The sequence below is a fragment of the Enhydra lutris genome, unplaced genomic scaffold, assembly GCF_002288905.1.
Source record: "Enhydra lutris kenyoni isolate GAN:26980312 unplaced genomic scaffold, ASM228890v2 scaffoldscaffold85, whole genome shotgun sequence".
NCBI lineage: Eukaryota > Metazoa > Chordata > Mammalia > Carnivora > Mustelidae > Enhydra > Enhydra lutris.
This window is the reverse complement of record NW_019154169.1, coordinates 8,874,569-8,892,260: the sequence shown is the minus strand read 5'-3', so window position 1 is coordinate 8,892,260 and position 17,692 is coordinate 8,874,569. Positions and strand designations below refer to the sequence as shown.

Below are 17,692 nucleotides of genomic sequence, written 5' to 3'. Positions count from 1 at the left end.
ATATAGATATAGATATAGATATAGATATAGATATAGATATAGATATAGATATAGATGATATAGATATATTTACTTACTTATTTGAGAGGGAGAGAGAGCGAGCACAAGCTGGGGGAGTGGCAGGCAGAGGGAGAAGCAGACTCCCCGCTGAGCAAGGAGCCCGATGTGGGCTCCATCCCAGAATCCTAGGATCATGACCTGAGCCAAAGGCAAATGCGTAACCAACTGAGCCACCCAGGCACCCCTGGAAATTGGGTTTAGGTAAGGTCATGTGGGTGGAGCCCCCAGGGTGAGATTAGAGCACTTATAAAAAAGGGAAGTAGAACGCCTTGGTGGCTCAGCCAGTTAAGTGTCCAACTCTTGGTTTTGGCTTCAGGTTATGATCTCAGGGTTGTGAGACTGAGCCCCATGTCCAGCTCTGAGCTCAGTGCAGAGTCTACTTAAAGATTCTCCCTCTCCCTCTGCCTTTCCTCCCCGTGTGTGCCCTCTCTCTCTCTAAAATATATAAATGAAATCTTTTAAAAAGAAGAAGAAGAAGAAAAAGCGGAAGAGATAGCAGGCACCATGTACCCTCTCCCCACCATCTGACAATAGTGGGAGAAGGCAGTGTCTGTAAGCCAGAAGCTGCTCACTGAGAAAAGGATCCACCAGCACGGATCTTGATCTGGGACTTCCTATCCTCCAGAACTGTGATAAATAAATGTGTTTAGCCCACACGGTATGTGGTTTTTTTGTTATGGCAGGCGGAGCTGACTACAACATGTACCAGGCTCATACCTACTCTGATAAAATAGGCTATACCCTTGAGGTTTGACTGCACCCAACAGCTCGCTTGTTTGCATGGCCATGGTCAAGGTTCCACCTGTATCCTAGCTACCCAGTTTACCTAGTCTCCACTGTTTCATACTTACTATGGCTTTACCGTTTACATGGCTCAAGTTATGAGAACAGAACAACACAGAAGGGACACCCTTAGCAAGCTCACCTAAGCTCACCTGAATGCACTTGGACCATCACAGTTCAGGCCAAGGAAACTGGAAGCATGTGAAGTCTTAGAAGCTCCTGAAACGGTACCAGCTCTCAGACTTTCTGTCCAGATTCCTCGCATGGTTCCCTCTGTGGAGGAGAGGATGGGGGCACTTTAACAGCATGAAAGACACAGGACCAATAGCCAGCAGGTGGGAGGCAGGTCCTGGGTGCCCGCCCAGTGGAACACACGGTTAACTTCTATCCACTTGGATGACTATCTTCACGCAGCTCAGGGCTATTGCAAGTTGGATTCTTCGGGAAGCAGACTCTTGGGCAGCCCCCACCCACCAGACCCAGACTTACCTTCCCAGCCTCCCCGCCCCCTCCCCGCTGCCCGGACCCTGCGGTTGCAGCCCTTCTCCTGCAGGGGGCGCATGAGCCGCGTTACCGGCCCCACCGCGCGCTCGCAGGCGCGGCGATCCTCCCGCCAGATCTGCCTTCCCCGCACCCCACCCCGTGGCTCCTGAATGCGCTCTCTTCTCGGAGGGGCCAGATCTGTGTGTGGGTGGGGAAGATTGGCTGCAGTTTTGTTTCTAAAGGAAACAGTGTGAACAGCAAGAGCCAGAACTGAGATTATGAAATCAGAGGTCCTGCCTTGTCGGTAATGGGCGAGGACGGCGGGGTGAGGGAAAGATGGGGGGGGGGGGCAGTGAGAGATAAAGGGGTGTGAGAGAGCAGGGAGGAGGGGGAGGAGGAAAAGAGAGGGTCAGCTGCCTTCACCCCTGCCCATCTCTCCAGCCCCTGCTCAGGCCTCCTCACCTCTCCCCTGCAATGTTCCAGTAGCCTGCTGTCTGCATTTAAGTTGTCTGCTCTTAGTATTTATTGTGGAGCAGCGGGGAAACAGCAAAAACTGACGGCCGGGCTCATGCGGTCACAGAGCACACAGTCGGGTCGGAGAGAGAAACCCGCAGTCAGGAGCAGCAGTCCAGTGGGGTCAGGGCTGGGATGGGAGGCAAGGCGGAGGGCTTGGGCCCGGATGGTGAGATGCCAGGGCGTTTGGACAGCCAGCCTCTCTGTTCCTCCATCCCTCCTGTCTCCTGTCACTGTCCATCCCTCCCCCCCCGCCCCGCCCATTTCCTCAGAGGTAACTCCTGAGCTGAGCGGCAGTCTCACTCCCATACTCCCCAAGCTGAGGGCTGGGATGAGAGTCCATGAGCTGTGTCAGCGGGAGCGAGACCTGGACAGAGGGCCACCTGCCTGGGGAACATCTGTCTCCCTCATCAGGCTCTTGATGTCAGCTCAGGTCATGATCTCAGGGTCATGAGATCAAACCCTGCGTCGGGCTCTGTGCTCAGCAGGGTGTCTGCTTGAGAGTCTCTCTCTCTCTCCTCCTTCCTTCCTTCCCTCCCCTGTTCACACACATGCATGCTCTGGTTCTCTCTCAAAAATAAATTTAAAAAAAGGGGGGGGGGACACGAAAATCAAATTCTCTCCCCTTGTGAAGGCTGCGAATGCTGACAAAAAGCAAGCAGCCCACTAAATAAATACGATGACTTCAGTTGGTGATAAACACCATGAAGAAAATTAAACTAGGAACTATGGAAAATTAAACTAGGAACTATGCTGGATACTGCCTGATGGCGACTGCTGGAGATTGGGTGGTCAGGGAGGGCTTCTTGGAGGAGGTGACTTCTGAGAGTCAGCCGTGGGAAGATGTGGGGAGAAGCAGTCCTGGCAGAGGGCACAGCAAGGGCAAAAGGCTTGAGGCAAGCGTTCACGATCAATCCCTCTTCCCATTCATATAGCATCTCCAGGGACAGAGAATCTCATTGTTTTGTTGTGATTGTTTGCTTCGTCTCTGTGGAGTTCCATCCTTTAGAACAATGCCCAACATGTAGTAGGGTTCATAATAACCATGTTGGCAATAAATTAGAGCTATGCCTCCCTGCTATACCTATCCAAAGACATGAACTCACCTTCTCCCAGGGGGCATGACGGAGCCTCATGATGCAAGATCATTTGGGGATTTTCAGAAGCTCCTGCCATCAATCTTTGGACTCCAGGCTAAGAACTCTCACTTTCAAATTTGGAGGCCACGTCTTTAGGGTCCCCAGCTCTCTCTTGGGAGTGGAGAACTTAAAATGGCAGATTGGAGGGGCAGGGTGGCTCAGTTGGTTAAGAGTCTGCCTTCGGCTCAGGCCATGATCCTGGAGTCCTGGGATAATGTCCTACATTGGGCTCCCTGCTCAGGGAGTCTGCTTCCCCCTCTGGCCCTCTCCCTTCTCATGCTTTCTCTCTCTCACTCTCTCTCTCTCAAGTAAATAAATAAAATCTTAAAAAAAAATGGCAGATTGGGGCCAGATGGTCTGGGTGGGGCCAGATGGCCCCTGATTCCTAGCTGGTGACCTTGACTTAGCCCTCTGCATGCCTCAATCTCTTTCTCTGTGCAGTGGAGATTGTAGTTGTCCTTACCGGGTGGGGTTGCTTTGGGATCGGGTGGGTGTGTACCCAAGTGCTGAGACCATCCTGGGACATAGTCAGTACTCTATAAGTGTCAGCTGGGGCCCTTGTCATTGAGGCTTGTGGTTGGGATTCCAAGAGATCTGCTCTATCAGGGCCCGACGCATAACACAAACTAGAAAAATAATGTCTCCTGTCTGCTGGCTGCTCACAAGACTTGACCAGCTCTCCAGCCCTTTGATGGGACCATCTCTCTGGTCCCTTGACGCCTCTCTGTTTCTGCTTCAGCCAGGTCCTGGGCTCCTTCCCTGGACTCCTGCAACTTTCTGTGTCTCTGTGTCCCTCTCCCTGACCTTCTGTCTCAGGCTCTCAGCATGTGTGTGACTCCCTCCTCTGCAGCTCTATTTCTTGTTTCTCTAGATCTCTCCTTGTGTCCAGCTCTCTCTCTCTCTCTGTCTACACATCTCTGAGTGAGTGTCCCTTAGGTCTGGCTCTTCCTTTCTCTGTGTCTTTCCCTCCAGGGGTCAGTCTCTATCTTGTATGTTTTTCTGATTCCTTCTCGCTGTTGCTCTGGGTCCTAGTTGACCCCTCCCTCCCGTCCCTTCCCCCCAGTCTCCCTCTGATACTCTGTCTCTTTCTGTCCCATGCCACTCTTTCCCTCTTTTGTTTTTTGTCAACCTGAGATCACTTTCTTTTCTCCCTTCTTACTGACACATGTCCTTTGCCCAGATCCCTCTCCTTCTGGCTCCTGCCGAGCTGGAGGGGGCTGATTATGTAATTGTTTGTTATGCATAGCGGCTGGCTCTGGGGGATGAGGAAGAACATTTTCTTTCTTCTCACCTTTCTTAGTTCTCTCTTTTTTTCTCAGTCCACCAACCCAGCCTCACAGATGCTCTCCCACCTCATTCTTCCTGGATTGGGTGCAGAGATCAGATAACTGCCCCACCCCCACCTAGAAACAGAATAAACAGGTCAGAGGCTGCAGTCATGGGGAGCTTCCTGGAGGAGACAGGCAGGCACCAGGGTTCTCTCCCAGCTCCTAGGAAAAGTGCCAAGCAGTGCAAACAAGGTGGTAATGGAAACTTTGGGGAACCATCCAGTTCAGCTCAGTTAAAAGTCTGAGCACAGAAGGAAGGATGGTGGAGGCTACCCCAGCCCACTGATTTGGGGCTTCAGCAAGGGAGACAGTGCTTTGCGTTCTTAGCTCTTGCTGGAGACTCTTGGTCACCATGGTGCTCCTGAAAATTCGGTAGGTCTCTGCTCCACCCACTGAAAACAACAGTAAGTAGCTACCCTCCCAAACCTCCATTTCAGCAACAGGGACACCCCCTCCCCACACTCCACTCACAGTCTCCCTCATTCTTAGATACCTACCAGCTGGTCCCATTCCCAAACCTTCCCCAAACAGAGGACCCCGAGGCAAGTCACTGGTGGGAGCGAGTTTCTGGAAGGGCAAAGAGGCATGCTAATCCTAAGTCTGCCCTTGAGAGCCCAGTAACCTGGGTGAGTCTTAGTCTGTTTGTGTGGAAAATGGGAATGATGCACAAGGACATGGAGGTCCATCAGAGTATGACAGTCACGAATTTAGCACAGTGCTGGTGCACAAAAGAGGCTCAGGAATGGGCAGTCACCACCTCTTCTCCCTGCTAGCCCAGCACCCAGCAACAGTCCTGCCCATGACCTGCCCCCTACCATAGCCTGTCCTCAGCCTTGTTCAGCTTCCCTGCCCTAGCCATCTGCCCCACTTACAGCAAATTCCTCCCTGAGAACAGATTTCAAAGGGCTGAGGAGCCTGGGTTAGAAAGTAAGTTGGTTGTTGAATAATAGTACTGGCACCGTGCTGATGGCTTTCAATACATTTAGTCCATACAAACCTCCAGGTTTGGCAAGGTAGGAACTGTTATGGGTATTCTCATTTTATGGAAGGGGAAACTGAGGTTCAAAGAAATTAGGTATCCTGTTCCAGAACCCACTCACCACAAAAGGAGCAGAGGCAGAATGCAAACCTGGTTCTCCCTGACCCTAGAACGTCCATGACCTTGGACATGTTCTCAGAGGACAAACGTGGAGGATGCCTACGTTAGTGAAGGAGGACTGCAGGGTGAAGACACCGCACTCAGCGGCAAGCTCAGAGGAGACTACAAATTACATAAGTTCTACAGCCATGGCGAGCCTCCATGTGGGATCCAACCCCCAGGGATTTTAATCCAAAGGTATTCAGGTTACCAAAGAAGCTGAGTCCCAAGATCTCTGTAGCCAGGGCCCATGGCCAAGGACGGTTCCTTGTTCCTGGGGACCTGGAGATCTGAGACAGCCTCACCCTCTTCCTGTTTACCGCGTGTCCATCCTGGTGACCTTTATCTGGAAGCATGTGAACAAAAGCAGCACGATGCCCAAAGGATTCACCTCTGCTGTGTCCGGGAACATGTCTAGGACCCCACTTCTTATCCCAGACCTTCCTAAGGATGAGTGCATCTGCTGAATATCAACTCTTCTGTTTGCTGATTGCTTTTCTTTTGTTTCCTTATTGGCCCTGGATTGATCCCCATGGCAGACGCCATGTTTATTATTAATTGTTCCCTTACATCCATTTATCCCTTCTTTCTTTAGTAATGGAATCTCTGAATTTGAGCTCAGCTCAAGCCTATCTATGGTAAATCAATTGGGCATCCAACTCTTGGTTTAGGCTGGGGTCGTAAAACCAGGGTGGTGAGATCAAGCCCCATGTTGGACTCTGCCCTTAGTGGAATCTGCATGAAATTCTTTCCCCTCCATCACCCATCCCACCTGCTCCTCTCCCTGCTTGCCTTCTGTCACTCTCTCTCTAAAAATAAATAAATAAAATCTTAAAAAAAAATAAAACATTTTCAATTGAGTTATTTCTTTTGCTATTCTAAATCTTCATCATACTGTATTTTTAAAGAAATTGATTAGTTAGGCAATGAGAAAGGAGTCATCTTTGTTCTTTACCAAGTCTTTATAAAACAGTATGGTTACCCTATTATTGACAGATTCCAGAAACTGAGGCCAAGAGGGTTAGGTGACTTGCCAATGGAGAAAAGGTGGAGTGGAAATTTGAACCCAGATTGTCTGATTCCTAATGCAGTAGTCTAAAAATGATGTTCAGCTGCTCCCACATCCCACCAAGACATGTCAAACTAGGGGTTGAGCTGAGACTGGAAATATGAAGAAAGAGGTATGGCCCCAGTGGATTTCCCTGGGTGAATTCAATCCATCTTTATTCAGGTGGGAGATTAGAGGTTATATAACAACCTCCCAGATAAAGCAATATCCTCTCTAATGGCATCCATACCCGGAAAACTTAAATCTCAGGGTGTTCAGATTTCTGCACAGCTGATTTCCCAGAACATATTTAAGCAGAATCTGGTTCCCTGGACACAACCCTTCAACCTGACACCATGGAGCTAGAAGGGGCTTTCACCATCTTTCTGGCACTCTCCTTGTCTTGTCTACTCATCCTCATCACCTGGAAACGGAACAACAAGGGGGGGAAGCTGCCCCCTGGGCCCACACCAATACCCTTCCTGGGGAACGTGTTGCAAGTCCGTACTGATGCCACTTTTCAGTCTTTCATGAAGGTAAGTCTGACTACTCCTCTCACAGAGCTGGCAACAACTAATTCTGTAGACACATGTATAACTTCGTAACATCTAAAACACAGACTCTTAGAAACATAGACCTTATAAACCTTAGACTACTAAAATTCCAGAATCTTAAACTTGTGGAAACACAGACTCCTGGCACACTGGAACTTAAGACTCTCATATCCGAGGACTTCAGAATCATAATACCTTACACCCTTAAACACAAGAACTCGTGCGCTGTGATGGACTTAGAATTTTGACACTCAGTATCATAGGGTTCCAGAAATTGAGCATTGCAGAGAGAGAAGCATAAATCTTGGAGTCCAGTTCATCCAGGTCCACCATTTTACAGATGAGGAAACTAAGGCTTGTGGAGGCACTGGGTGGGGAGGTCTTGCCCAGAATCACAGGCCTCTGTACCTTTTGCTCAATAGTCTAAGCCCAAGACTCACCTTTATCTGTTATTCCTACAACTGTACCCTCCTGAAATTTCCACCCTAAAGTCCTTGATTGATCTATACTTGGTCCTCCACTCAGCTCCCTCCACTTATGCCTTCCTTTGCTCCCAGCTCAAGGAGAAGTATGGTCCAGTCTTCACTGTGTACATGGGTCCCCGGCCAGTAGTTGTTTTATGTGGACATGAGGCAGTGAAAGAGGCCCTGGTAGACCGGGCAGATGAGTTCAGTGGCCGCGGAGAACTGGCTTCGATAGAGCGAAACTTCCAAGGTCATGGTAAGTAACAACGACAAAATGAGGATAATATACTTCCTATGTCCCGGATTCCTTGATAAGTCCTCTGCATGAATGACTGCATTGACTCCTTTGAGGGAACTATTAATGTCTTACTAATTTTGCAAATGAGGAAACTGAGGGTGAGAATGTTTGGGTAATATCACACAGTAAGTGAAACAATTTTGTTTTGAACCCAAACCATCTGACTCTTGAGTATCTGCTGCATTACTTCTGTTTTTAATGGATTAGTGACACTGTATACCCACTGAAGCCCTTACAACCAACATTACTTCTTATCTCTCTGTACATACATACACATCCAACCCATAGGTCCCTGCCGCCTCCACTTAGGGATATACCTTTCTCGTATGTCCTATACATCCACCTCTAACTGTTCACACTCTTCAATTCCAAACAGCCTCATGCTATTCTTTCCATATTTCCATCCATCCACCTATCCCTATCTATTTCCTCCCATTTATCCACTTCTCCATTGATCCATGCATCCTCCAAAAACATCCATTTATTAATTAGCCTTTCTATACAAATATCTTTCTATCCAATTTATCTGCATCTATGAATTAACTTTCCATTCATCCATCTATCCACCAACCCATCCATCCATTCACTAACCCTTCTATTATTCACCCATCAATTAACATTTCAATCCATAAATCTTTCCAGCCACTTATCCATTCATCTCAAAACCCTCTACTCATTAACACTTTACTCATCCATTGAGTCTCTTATCCATCATCTATCAGTCATTCCAATCAAAACTCTTCCTTCCATCATTAATCCACTGAAATAATTTCATTAAATTTCTAAACATTAATTATCAATCCACACACATTTGGTCATTTCAAAGTGTTACTTACTAGAAGGTGGGTATATTGATGTACAGGTATGAGCTTCTGTGTACACGTATGCATATATCTAGAGAACCCAAATGGTGTACATTCCAAGATACCGTAAATGGCATTCTCTCTATACCCCCTCCCCCTTCCTATGCATCCAACCAGTTATTTATCCAGTTCTAGGTCTTTATCCTGTAAGAAACTCTCCGTGATCTCCCTCAATCATTCCTAGCCTGATTTCCTTTCCCTCCATCTCAATCCTAGACTGTTTTTGAGGGTCCCGTAGGGAGGGAACCACAGTCTCTCCATCAAGCCTGGGAGGTCGGGAGGGGCTTCCCTGAGACCAGAGTCCAGAGCTTTCATAATTTGTTCCCATCCTTGTGTAGCACAGAGTTGGACACAGGAAGGGGAGGGGAGGCAGGAGGCTGACACAAAGATTCTGGCAGGTGTAGCTCTGGCTAATGGAGAACGATGGAGGATCCTCCGACGCTTCTCCCTGACCATTCTTCGGGACTTCGGAATGGGAAAGCGGAGCATTGAGGAGCGGATCCAGGAAGAGGCTGGCTTTTTACTAGAGGAATTACGGAAGACCAAGGGTAAGGGGGAGGGGCAACAAGGGGGCAGGGCTAAAAGATGAATGGTTATTATAAAGAGCTCAGTCATGAGAAGATGGGCCTTGGTGGGAGAAGGCTCTAGAATGGGAGAGGATGAAAAAGACTAAGGGTTTACTGAGATTTCTAGCCAGGCTCCATGTTAAAAGTTAACGTGAAAGCCTCTCAGAGACCACTTGTTCAGAAGCTTTAATCAGTGGATCTCAGGGATTTTGTGAGCTCCTGAAAGCATGTGCAAACTTTTGCAATATGTAAATTCGTGCATTTTTCCAGTGACAGGATCAAATTTAATTACATATATATGTATACATATAGTACATACACCCAACCCATAGGTCTCTGCCACCTCCACTTAGGGAATACAATTGTCATAAATACATAAATACATAATACAATTGTCATAAAACTACATAATGTGTACAATTTGACCATCCTAACCATTCCTAAGTGCCTGTTCCGGTGTATTTGCATTGTTGTGAAACAGATCTCCAGAATCTTTCATCTTGCAAATCTGAAACTCTATAACCATTTGATTATATTTTTTAAGGAATCCAATCCCTGCCCTGAAATAAGGTCTGGAACCAATAGGATTTAGAGGGAAAAAAAGACACAGCAGCTTAGAAGTACAAAGAGGAATAGATAAGATATAGCAAGAGAGAGAGATTTCTCTAAATCAGAGTTTTCCTTCTAGGCTTCATGGACGCTAACTAAACAGTCTACATGAAGGCTTTTTTTTTTTTAAATTTTATTTATTTATTTGACAGACAGAGATCACAAGCAGGCAAAGAGGCAGGCAGAGACAGAGAGAGGGGAAGCTGCTGAGCAGAGAGCCCGATGCGGGGCTCGATCCCAGGACCCTGCGATCATGACCTGAGCTGAAGGCAGAGACTTTAACCCACTGAGCCACCCAGGCACCCCCACATGAAGGCTTTGAATGTCCATTGTGCCCCCAGAAATTATTTGCAAAATTGTGTATTTGTGAATATGAGAATTGTTCTAGAAAAATTGTCCCCAGATCCGGTATCCTGTTTTAGATGGTGCAGCTGAGGCCAAGGGAAGAATTTTCTTAATAGTTTAAATGGAATCATTGCTAGAGATACACAGAATCCAGCCTTCCTTTTTTTTTTTTTTAATGTGTCCATTACCATGACTTCTTTCCCAAATCTGTGACTCTACAGCACAAACACAGTTAAATAACCAAAAGTAATGATTAAACTCCACCAGCGCTTTTTGGGTGCTTATTCCATGGCAAGGACAGTGCTAAGCATTTCACATGGATAATTATATTGAAGCCTCAGGTTTTAGTGGTTACTAAACCAATTTGCATACTGGGAAATCTAGACTCGAAACACACAAAAAAATGAAGTAACTAACGTGCTATTACGCAGTGGAGCCAAGACTTGTATCCATGATTGAATGATTCTCCATCCCATGCTCCTAATCACTGTCTCCAACCTAGACAATTTCCCCCATCCAGGTTCTCCCATCGAACCCACCTTCTTCCTGAGCCGCACTGTCTCCAACGTCATCAGTTCTGTCGTCTTTGGAAGCCGCTTTGACTATGAAGACCAGCAGTTCCTGAAGCTGCTGCAGATGATCAATGAGAGTTTCATTGAGATGAGCACACCCTGGGCACAGGTGCCCACTAACCACCTTCCTGCCCACTCCCAATCTCAGTGAACTAAGCACCCACCGATACCTCACTTAGTCCTCCCCACAACCTTGGGAGGCAAGGATTGATAAACCTGGAGTCTCCAAGAAGTAAATGGACTCACTCAATCCTCAGACCCAGATCTGGGTGTTGAGCCCAGCTAGCTGACCCCAGACTCACCCTACATTGGCCCCAGGTGCCCATTGCTGACAAACTCCCTTTGCTTATTCCCCACAGCTGTATGACATGTATTCCGGGATCATGCAGTACTTGCCAGGAAGACACAATCGCATCTACTACTTGGTAGAAGAGCTCAAGGACTTCATTGCCTCTAGGGTGAAGATCAACGAAGCATCTTTTGACCCACAAAACCCTCGGGACTTCATTGATTGCTTCCTCATCAAGATGTACCAGGTACATCTCCTCCAATCCTTTTCTCTCATCATCCTATTCCCTAGCACCTGCAAATTTTACCTGCAAACCTGTTGGAGATAAAAGAGCAAGCATTGTTTTACATGGTTGGCTCTTATTTATAGATGAGATATAAAACTGTAAAGGCATACATACACTCTTACGCTTTCATTTATTTTTTTAAAGATTTTATTTATTTATTTGACAGAGAGAGGTAGTGAGAGAGGGAACACAAGCAGGGGAAGTGTGAGAGGAAGAAGCAGGCTTCCTGCTGAGCAGGGAGCCTGAGGTGGGGCTCGATCCCAGGATCCTGGAATCATGACCTGAGCCGAAGGCAGACACCCAACGACTGAGCCACCCAGGCACCCTACTCTTACACTTTTAAAATAAACTTTGAATCTAGAAATTTTAGGAGCAAGGATACTTAAAACTTATACCTTTCAAATCATTTGTGATTACAACTACCAGAGACTTACAAATACAGAAAGCCAAAATGAGTCTTTATAGTCTTAGAATTTGAGAAGCTTAAGAGTTAAAGCTTTAAATTTAAAAGTCTTAGAGATGTAGAAATTTAGAAACTTAATACTTCTATATCATAAAGTCTTGGAATTTTAGAAATTTATGTATTTTTTAATTACACTTAGCACTTGGAATTTTACAATTATATAGCTTAATGTCCTAGAACTTTCAAATTTCTACTTTTTCTCCTCCCATTTTCCCCACTGTCCACTCCAATCACACTGGCCTCCTTGTTGTTCCTCTATACACGGGGGACACTGCTGCCCCAGGACCTTTGCTCTGGCTGTTTCCTCTCCCAGATAGTCACTTGGTTTAACCATCTATTGTGTTTCCACAAAGAGACAAAATAAGAAGATAAACACAGAAGAGGGTGATTCTGTGTCCTATCCCTCTCATTTTCAGGATACAAATAATCCCCACACAGAATTTAATCTCAAGAATTTGGTGCTGACCACACTCAACCTATTCTTTGCTGGCACAGAGACTGTGAGCTCTACACTACGTTATGGATTGCTGCTAATGATGAAGTACCCTGAGGTGGAAGGTGAGTGTTCACCTGAGCTGCTTACCTGGTGAACCCCACTCCCAACAGGGAAGAAGACATAATCTTGAAACCTTAGAACCCCACGGTCATACACTCTTCACACTCTGGAATCTCAGTGTACAGAATCTCACCTCTGACTTAGAAGGCTATTTAACTAATCTTCTACTTGGTGCCTGTGTTAGTTTCCTATGGTTGCTGTAATAAATTACCAGAAATTTAGCAGCTTAAATTAGCATAAGTCTATTATCCTACAGTTCTGGATTTCAGAAGTTTACACAGGATTTCACTGGGTGGAATCAAGGTAGAATCAGTTTCCTTGCCTTTTCGGCTTCAAGAGCTATATTCCTTGCATTCCTGGGCTCATGACCCTTGCTTCATCTTCAAAGCCAGAAGCATAGCATCTTCAAATCTTTCTGCCTCAGTGCTCACATCTCCTCTCACTCTGACCTTTCTGCTTCCCAATTACACAGACACTTGTGATTATATTTAGGGCCAATCTGGATAATCCAGGATAATCTCCACCTCTCAAGAGCCTTACTCTGATGATGTCTTCAAAGCCCCAAGTTTGTCCTCTATGGTAACATGCACAAGTTCTAGGGATTAGGAGGTAGTTACCTTTGATGGTCCTTATTTAGCCAACTATAGTGCCGGAATCTAATAGAATCCATCTCCAATAAATTGCAGCCTGGTCTTGTTGGGTAACTCTAGTGATGAGGAGCTCATTCCTTGCTTAAAGAAAACCCCCAATATTGGCATCTCTCCCTTCTAATGCAGTTCAAAACAAGCCAAAAATATTTTCCTGGTATAGACAATGGGAGAGACTAACTTGTTTCCACTCAAACTTTTCTAGCCCCTGCTCCATTGTCCTTGTGTTTTACCAAATAATAATAATAACAACTAAATATCTATATAATCAGATATTTAACGGACACCTGCTATGTGCCCAGGCACTATTCTACTTACTTGCACGCTGCATTTTAGGTAAATTTTACAACTCTGTGAACTTGTTGAACCATCTCATCCATTTGGAAGATGAAGAAACAGAGGCTCAGGGTGCCTACGTAGCCCAGTGGGTGGAGCCTCTGCCTTCGGCTCGGGTCATGATCTCAGGCTCCTGGGATTGATCCCCATATCGGGCTCTCTGCTCAGCAGGGAGCCTGCTTCTCCCTCTCTCTTTGCCTGCCTCTCTGCCTACTTGTGATCTCTCTCTCTGTCAAATAAATAAATAGAATCTTAAAAAAAAAAAAAAGAAACAGAGGCTCAGAAGGTTAAGTCATTTGCCTCAGAGTCACTCACCTAGGAAGTTCAGGGAGGAGTAACTGCACCAATAGTGTTCTTAATTCCTGTGACATAATTGCTGTCACTTGCTTCAATCCTGTCCTGGTTATGTGTTGTACCTTTTCTCCATCCTGTCAAAAATCTGTGTATGACAGCCCATCTGGGACCAGGACACTGCCCTGCTCTTTAGTACTTGCAAGATAAAGACCAAACATGCCAGCGGGCACTCTAGGCTCCAGGCTGTGTGCCTCCCAGTGGTCTGGGAGCACCCCACCAATGAGTCAGATGTTAAGAATAAAGAGGCATTGCAAACACACATGGTGCGCTCCCTCAGGATCCACAGGTACTAAAGATACAAACCCATAGCCTAGCCTTGACCTCCAGAAACACCTCCTGTGTCCTTGTCTGCTATGTTTTCTGGCCCCTTCTAGCCAAGATCCATGAAGAGATTGACCAGGTGATTGGACCACACCGGATCCCAAGTGTGGATGACAGAGTGAAGATGCCCTACACGGATGCTGTGATCCATGAGATACAGAGACTGACAGATATCGTACCCATGGGTGTCCCCCATAATGTCATCCGGGACACTCATTTCCGAGGCTACCTTCTGCCCAAGGTAGAGCTGGGTCTCATTGTTACCCCTTCTCCCTCCACCTCACTCCTCTCTCCTCCTGGTTCCCTGCCCCCATCCTCCAACACTGATTTCTCCTAACTGTCCGAATTTCCACCCCAGGGCACTGATGTGTTCCCGCTGCTTGGCTCCGTTCTCAAAGACCCCAAATACTTCCGCTATCCGGATGCCTTCTATCCTCAACACTTCCTGGATGAGCAGGGCCGCTTCAAGAAGAATGAAGCCTTTGTACCTTTTTCCTCTGGTAGGTTTCTATGGTCTGAGTCCCCCCACCCCCACCACAGGAACATGCTAGATGTGACCCCCCAATTCTTGGTCTGTTTTCGACATTCAGAGGGTCCATGTGGCAGATCACCTCGTGGGTGCGGATCAAAAAATTCTCAACTAACTGGTTAAGACTGCATTTCTGGGAGAGGTTGAAATTAGCTTAGATATTGAGCGTGGGTTGATGACTTGGCCTAATCTAAGTGACTCCATTTGGGGTGTGTGATTTTCTTTTTTAACAGTTTGCAGGTAGTATAAAAAATAGGCAGCAGGTGGATTTGCCTGATAAACGGGAGCTTGTGACCCATGACACATCACCTTAGGAGAGTATTTTAAGTATAAGCCATATTGAATCAGTGCAGTGGTTAGGAAACAGAACCCCACCCCACCCTTATAAAGGTTGGAGTCATAGGTGAGTTACTTCTGTTTCCTGTCTATAAAGTGGGGATTCATCTTTTCAAACCATTGGAAGGGTGACCAACAAATAGTAAGCATTATTTAAGGGTGAGTTTTCTTTCCTTTCCTTTCTTTTCTTTTCTTTTTTCTTTTCTTTCCTTCCTTCCTTCCTTCCTTCCTTCCTTCCTTCCTTCCTTCCTTTCTTTCCTTTTTTCCCCCCTCACCAACATCTGACACCTAGCAGGCATTTGGTAAAACTTTGAGAAATTTAAATGAACGGAAACTTCAAATTCGAGGGTTTTTTAAGAGCCATTCCTTCTTGGGATCTGATCAAGCCATCAGAGAAGTAGCTGCCATGCGTTGAGCTCCTATAAGTGGCAGATCCTAGAGGAGCCCACTGAGTCTTTACAATAACCCCACAAAGCAGGTATTATCATGAGCCCAGGGATGCTGAGGAGGCTCTGAGCGGTGATGGGGCCAGAAAGCTCCACATGCCCTCATGATCCCAGTGCAGATATGAGCCGCCCTCCATCCTCCCCTGTGCCCACAGGAAAGCGCATCTGCCTGGGCGAGGCCATGGCCCGCATGGAACTCTTTCTCTACTTTACGTCCATCCTTCAGAACTTCTCTCTACACTCGCTGGTGCCGCCCGCTGACATCGATATCACACCCAGGGTCTCAGGTTTTGGCAATATCCCTCCAACCTACGAGCTCTGCCTCAAGGCCCGCTGAGTGCCCTCTACTGGGCACGGAAGGAACCGTCGGAGACCAGAGCTCTGTCCACGGATACGAGTGCACCAGCTCACCTCCTCTAAGGTGGAGAGGCGCTCACAACAGCTTAAATTCTCACAACAGCTCTAAGAGAAGGCACTGTTCCTACTGTCATGGGACTGCACGTCAGGGAGGGTTACCTGCAAAAATAGAGCTATGTATCGGCTGCATCCAATGGAAAAGCCAGGCGCTGTCCAAGATTTCAGCAACAATCTGGAGAATTTGTGTTCTCTTCCCCTCTGCGGTGCTTCCTGTCTTCACCAAATTCTTGTTATAGATTCTATGTCTTTTTGTGATAGTGACCCAAATGTAGTGCACCATTCGTCTCCCTGATTATCATCTCCCGCATAAAATAAAATAAAATAAAATAAAATAAAATAAAATAAAATAAAATAAAAGTAGCCAGGGAGTCAAAGCTGTTGAGTGTAGCCAGCTTCTTGTGTGTTCTGTGCACCGTCACTGTAGGGCATAGAAAACTACTTAAAATGACCTTTTAGACTCCCCTGTTATTAATTACCCTTCATAGGAGTCCACCACCAAAGATTTCCCACTTGATGCTCAACCCCCCAATACTCTATTCACAACCATCTTGCTGGCTCCTTGCCCCAAACCCCGCCAATTATCTCTCCCTCTAAACATAACTTCCTGGTCTGCAAGGAACTTCTTTCACAACTCCCAGTTCCAGATTCTCCCCCATTCCATTGTGGAGAATAATTCAGCCTTCTATCATTCTATTTCAAAGCTCCATCAACTCATTTAGTGGATGAAAGCTTTCCCTCATACTTCATTTTATTCAACCAATGTTTGTCAAATACCCAACATGTACCAATACCATCTTCAAGTACTTGGGATCCATCAGTGAACAAAGCAGACCACAACTCCTGCCCTCTTGGAGTTTCCTTCTAGTGGGAGACATAGACAATGAAGAATAAACATAATAAATAAGTAAAGGATAAAATAATATATTAGGACAGCAGAGATTCCAGGATTGGGATTACGATCAGGACAGGGAAGGTCTCTCAAGGTGGTGGAGAAACAGGCTAGGTGGGTTATTGGGAAGGGAGTGTTTCTGGCAGTAAGATTAAAAAAACAGCAGAGCCATAAAGCAGGAGGCTGTGCATGTGTGTTCCAGAATCCACAAGCCGACTACGGGTGGAGTGGAGGAGGGAGAGAAGGGGAAATGGGAAAAATTCAGGGCATGAAAGAGCCAGATTGTGTGAAGCCTCGTGGACCTCAGTAAGGACCTGGGCTTTTAGCCTGAGTGAGGGGATGGCTCCTGGTGACATACACCAACTGACATATTTTAAAAGCAAACTCTGGCTGCTGCCTGAAGATGAGATTGAAAATGGGGAAATAGAGATCCATGTTGTAGAAACAGGGAGAGGTGAGAGGGGTTGGGATCTGCTATGAAGATGAGGCTGGCAAGGTTTGCTGATGAATTGAATATAGGGTGGGAGAAAAAGAGGGTCAGGGATGAGACCTCATCCTTTGGAATCTCTCTTAACCTCATAGGTTCCAGGTACATGAGCCCCCATAATAGTTGGCTTTGTAATGTTAGGGAGTGTGAACAAACTGTCCTCGGTCTGGGGCTTTCTTGGAACAGCATGGTCTCGGCTCTGAGCTGAGGTGGATCCTGATGGTGTTGTAACCAGTGGCTGTCAGCTCACTGCTCTCTTGGCAAGAACAGCAAGTTCTTGAAGGGGGATCTGGATGCACATCTCCATGCCCATAACAGACGTAGACACACAAACACACATCATTATAGGCCTACCACTCTCTCCATGAGCCATCTTTAGAGCTACCAACTCACTTAGCAAGTATATAACCCAATGGTCACTACACATTGTTAGCTGTGAAAATCTTATGTCAGATTTTCCTGTGTGCAAGTCCAATACATGAAATAGTTTGGAAAAGGATTGCTAATCTCCCTCTGAGTGAAGCACAAAAGAGCTCTAGACCCTCAAAGACACTTTACTTTCTCTCATGAGGA

General features: G+C 46.5%; 1 protein-coding gene across 1 annotated transcript; it reads left to right on the top strand.

Annotated features, from left to right (window-relative positions):
• Positions 1–6,848: 6,848 nt before the first annotated feature.
• On the top strand, positions 6,849–15,663 carry LOC111161472 (cytochrome P450 2G1). Its single transcript, XM_022525142.1, has 9 exons — positions 6,849–7,028; positions 7,604–7,766; positions 9,070–9,219; positions 10,712–10,872; positions 11,123–11,299; positions 12,218–12,359; positions 14,069–14,256; positions 14,374–14,515; positions 15,482–15,663. Exons 1-9 carry the CDS (start codon positions 6,849–6,851, stop codon positions 15,661–15,663), a joined length of 1,485 nt encoding a protein of 494 aa, XP_022380850.1.
• Positions 15,664–17,692: the final 2,029 nt, after the last annotated feature.

Bases quoted from the DNA above. Each gene is read 5' to 3' on its own strand.
- LOC111161472 (XM_022525142.1), top strand. From the start codon at position 6,849: ATGGAGCTAGAAGGGGCTTTCACCATCTTTCTGGCACTCTCCTTGTCT. The intron at 7,029-7,603 runs GTAAGTCTGACT...CTTTGCTCCCAG, and splicing joins CTTTTCAGTCTTTCATGAAG to CTCAAGGAGAAGTATGGTCC. The intron at 11,300-12,217 runs GTACATCTCCTC...TCTCATTTTCAG, and splicing joins TCCTCATCAAGATGTACCAG to GATACAAATAATCCCCACAC.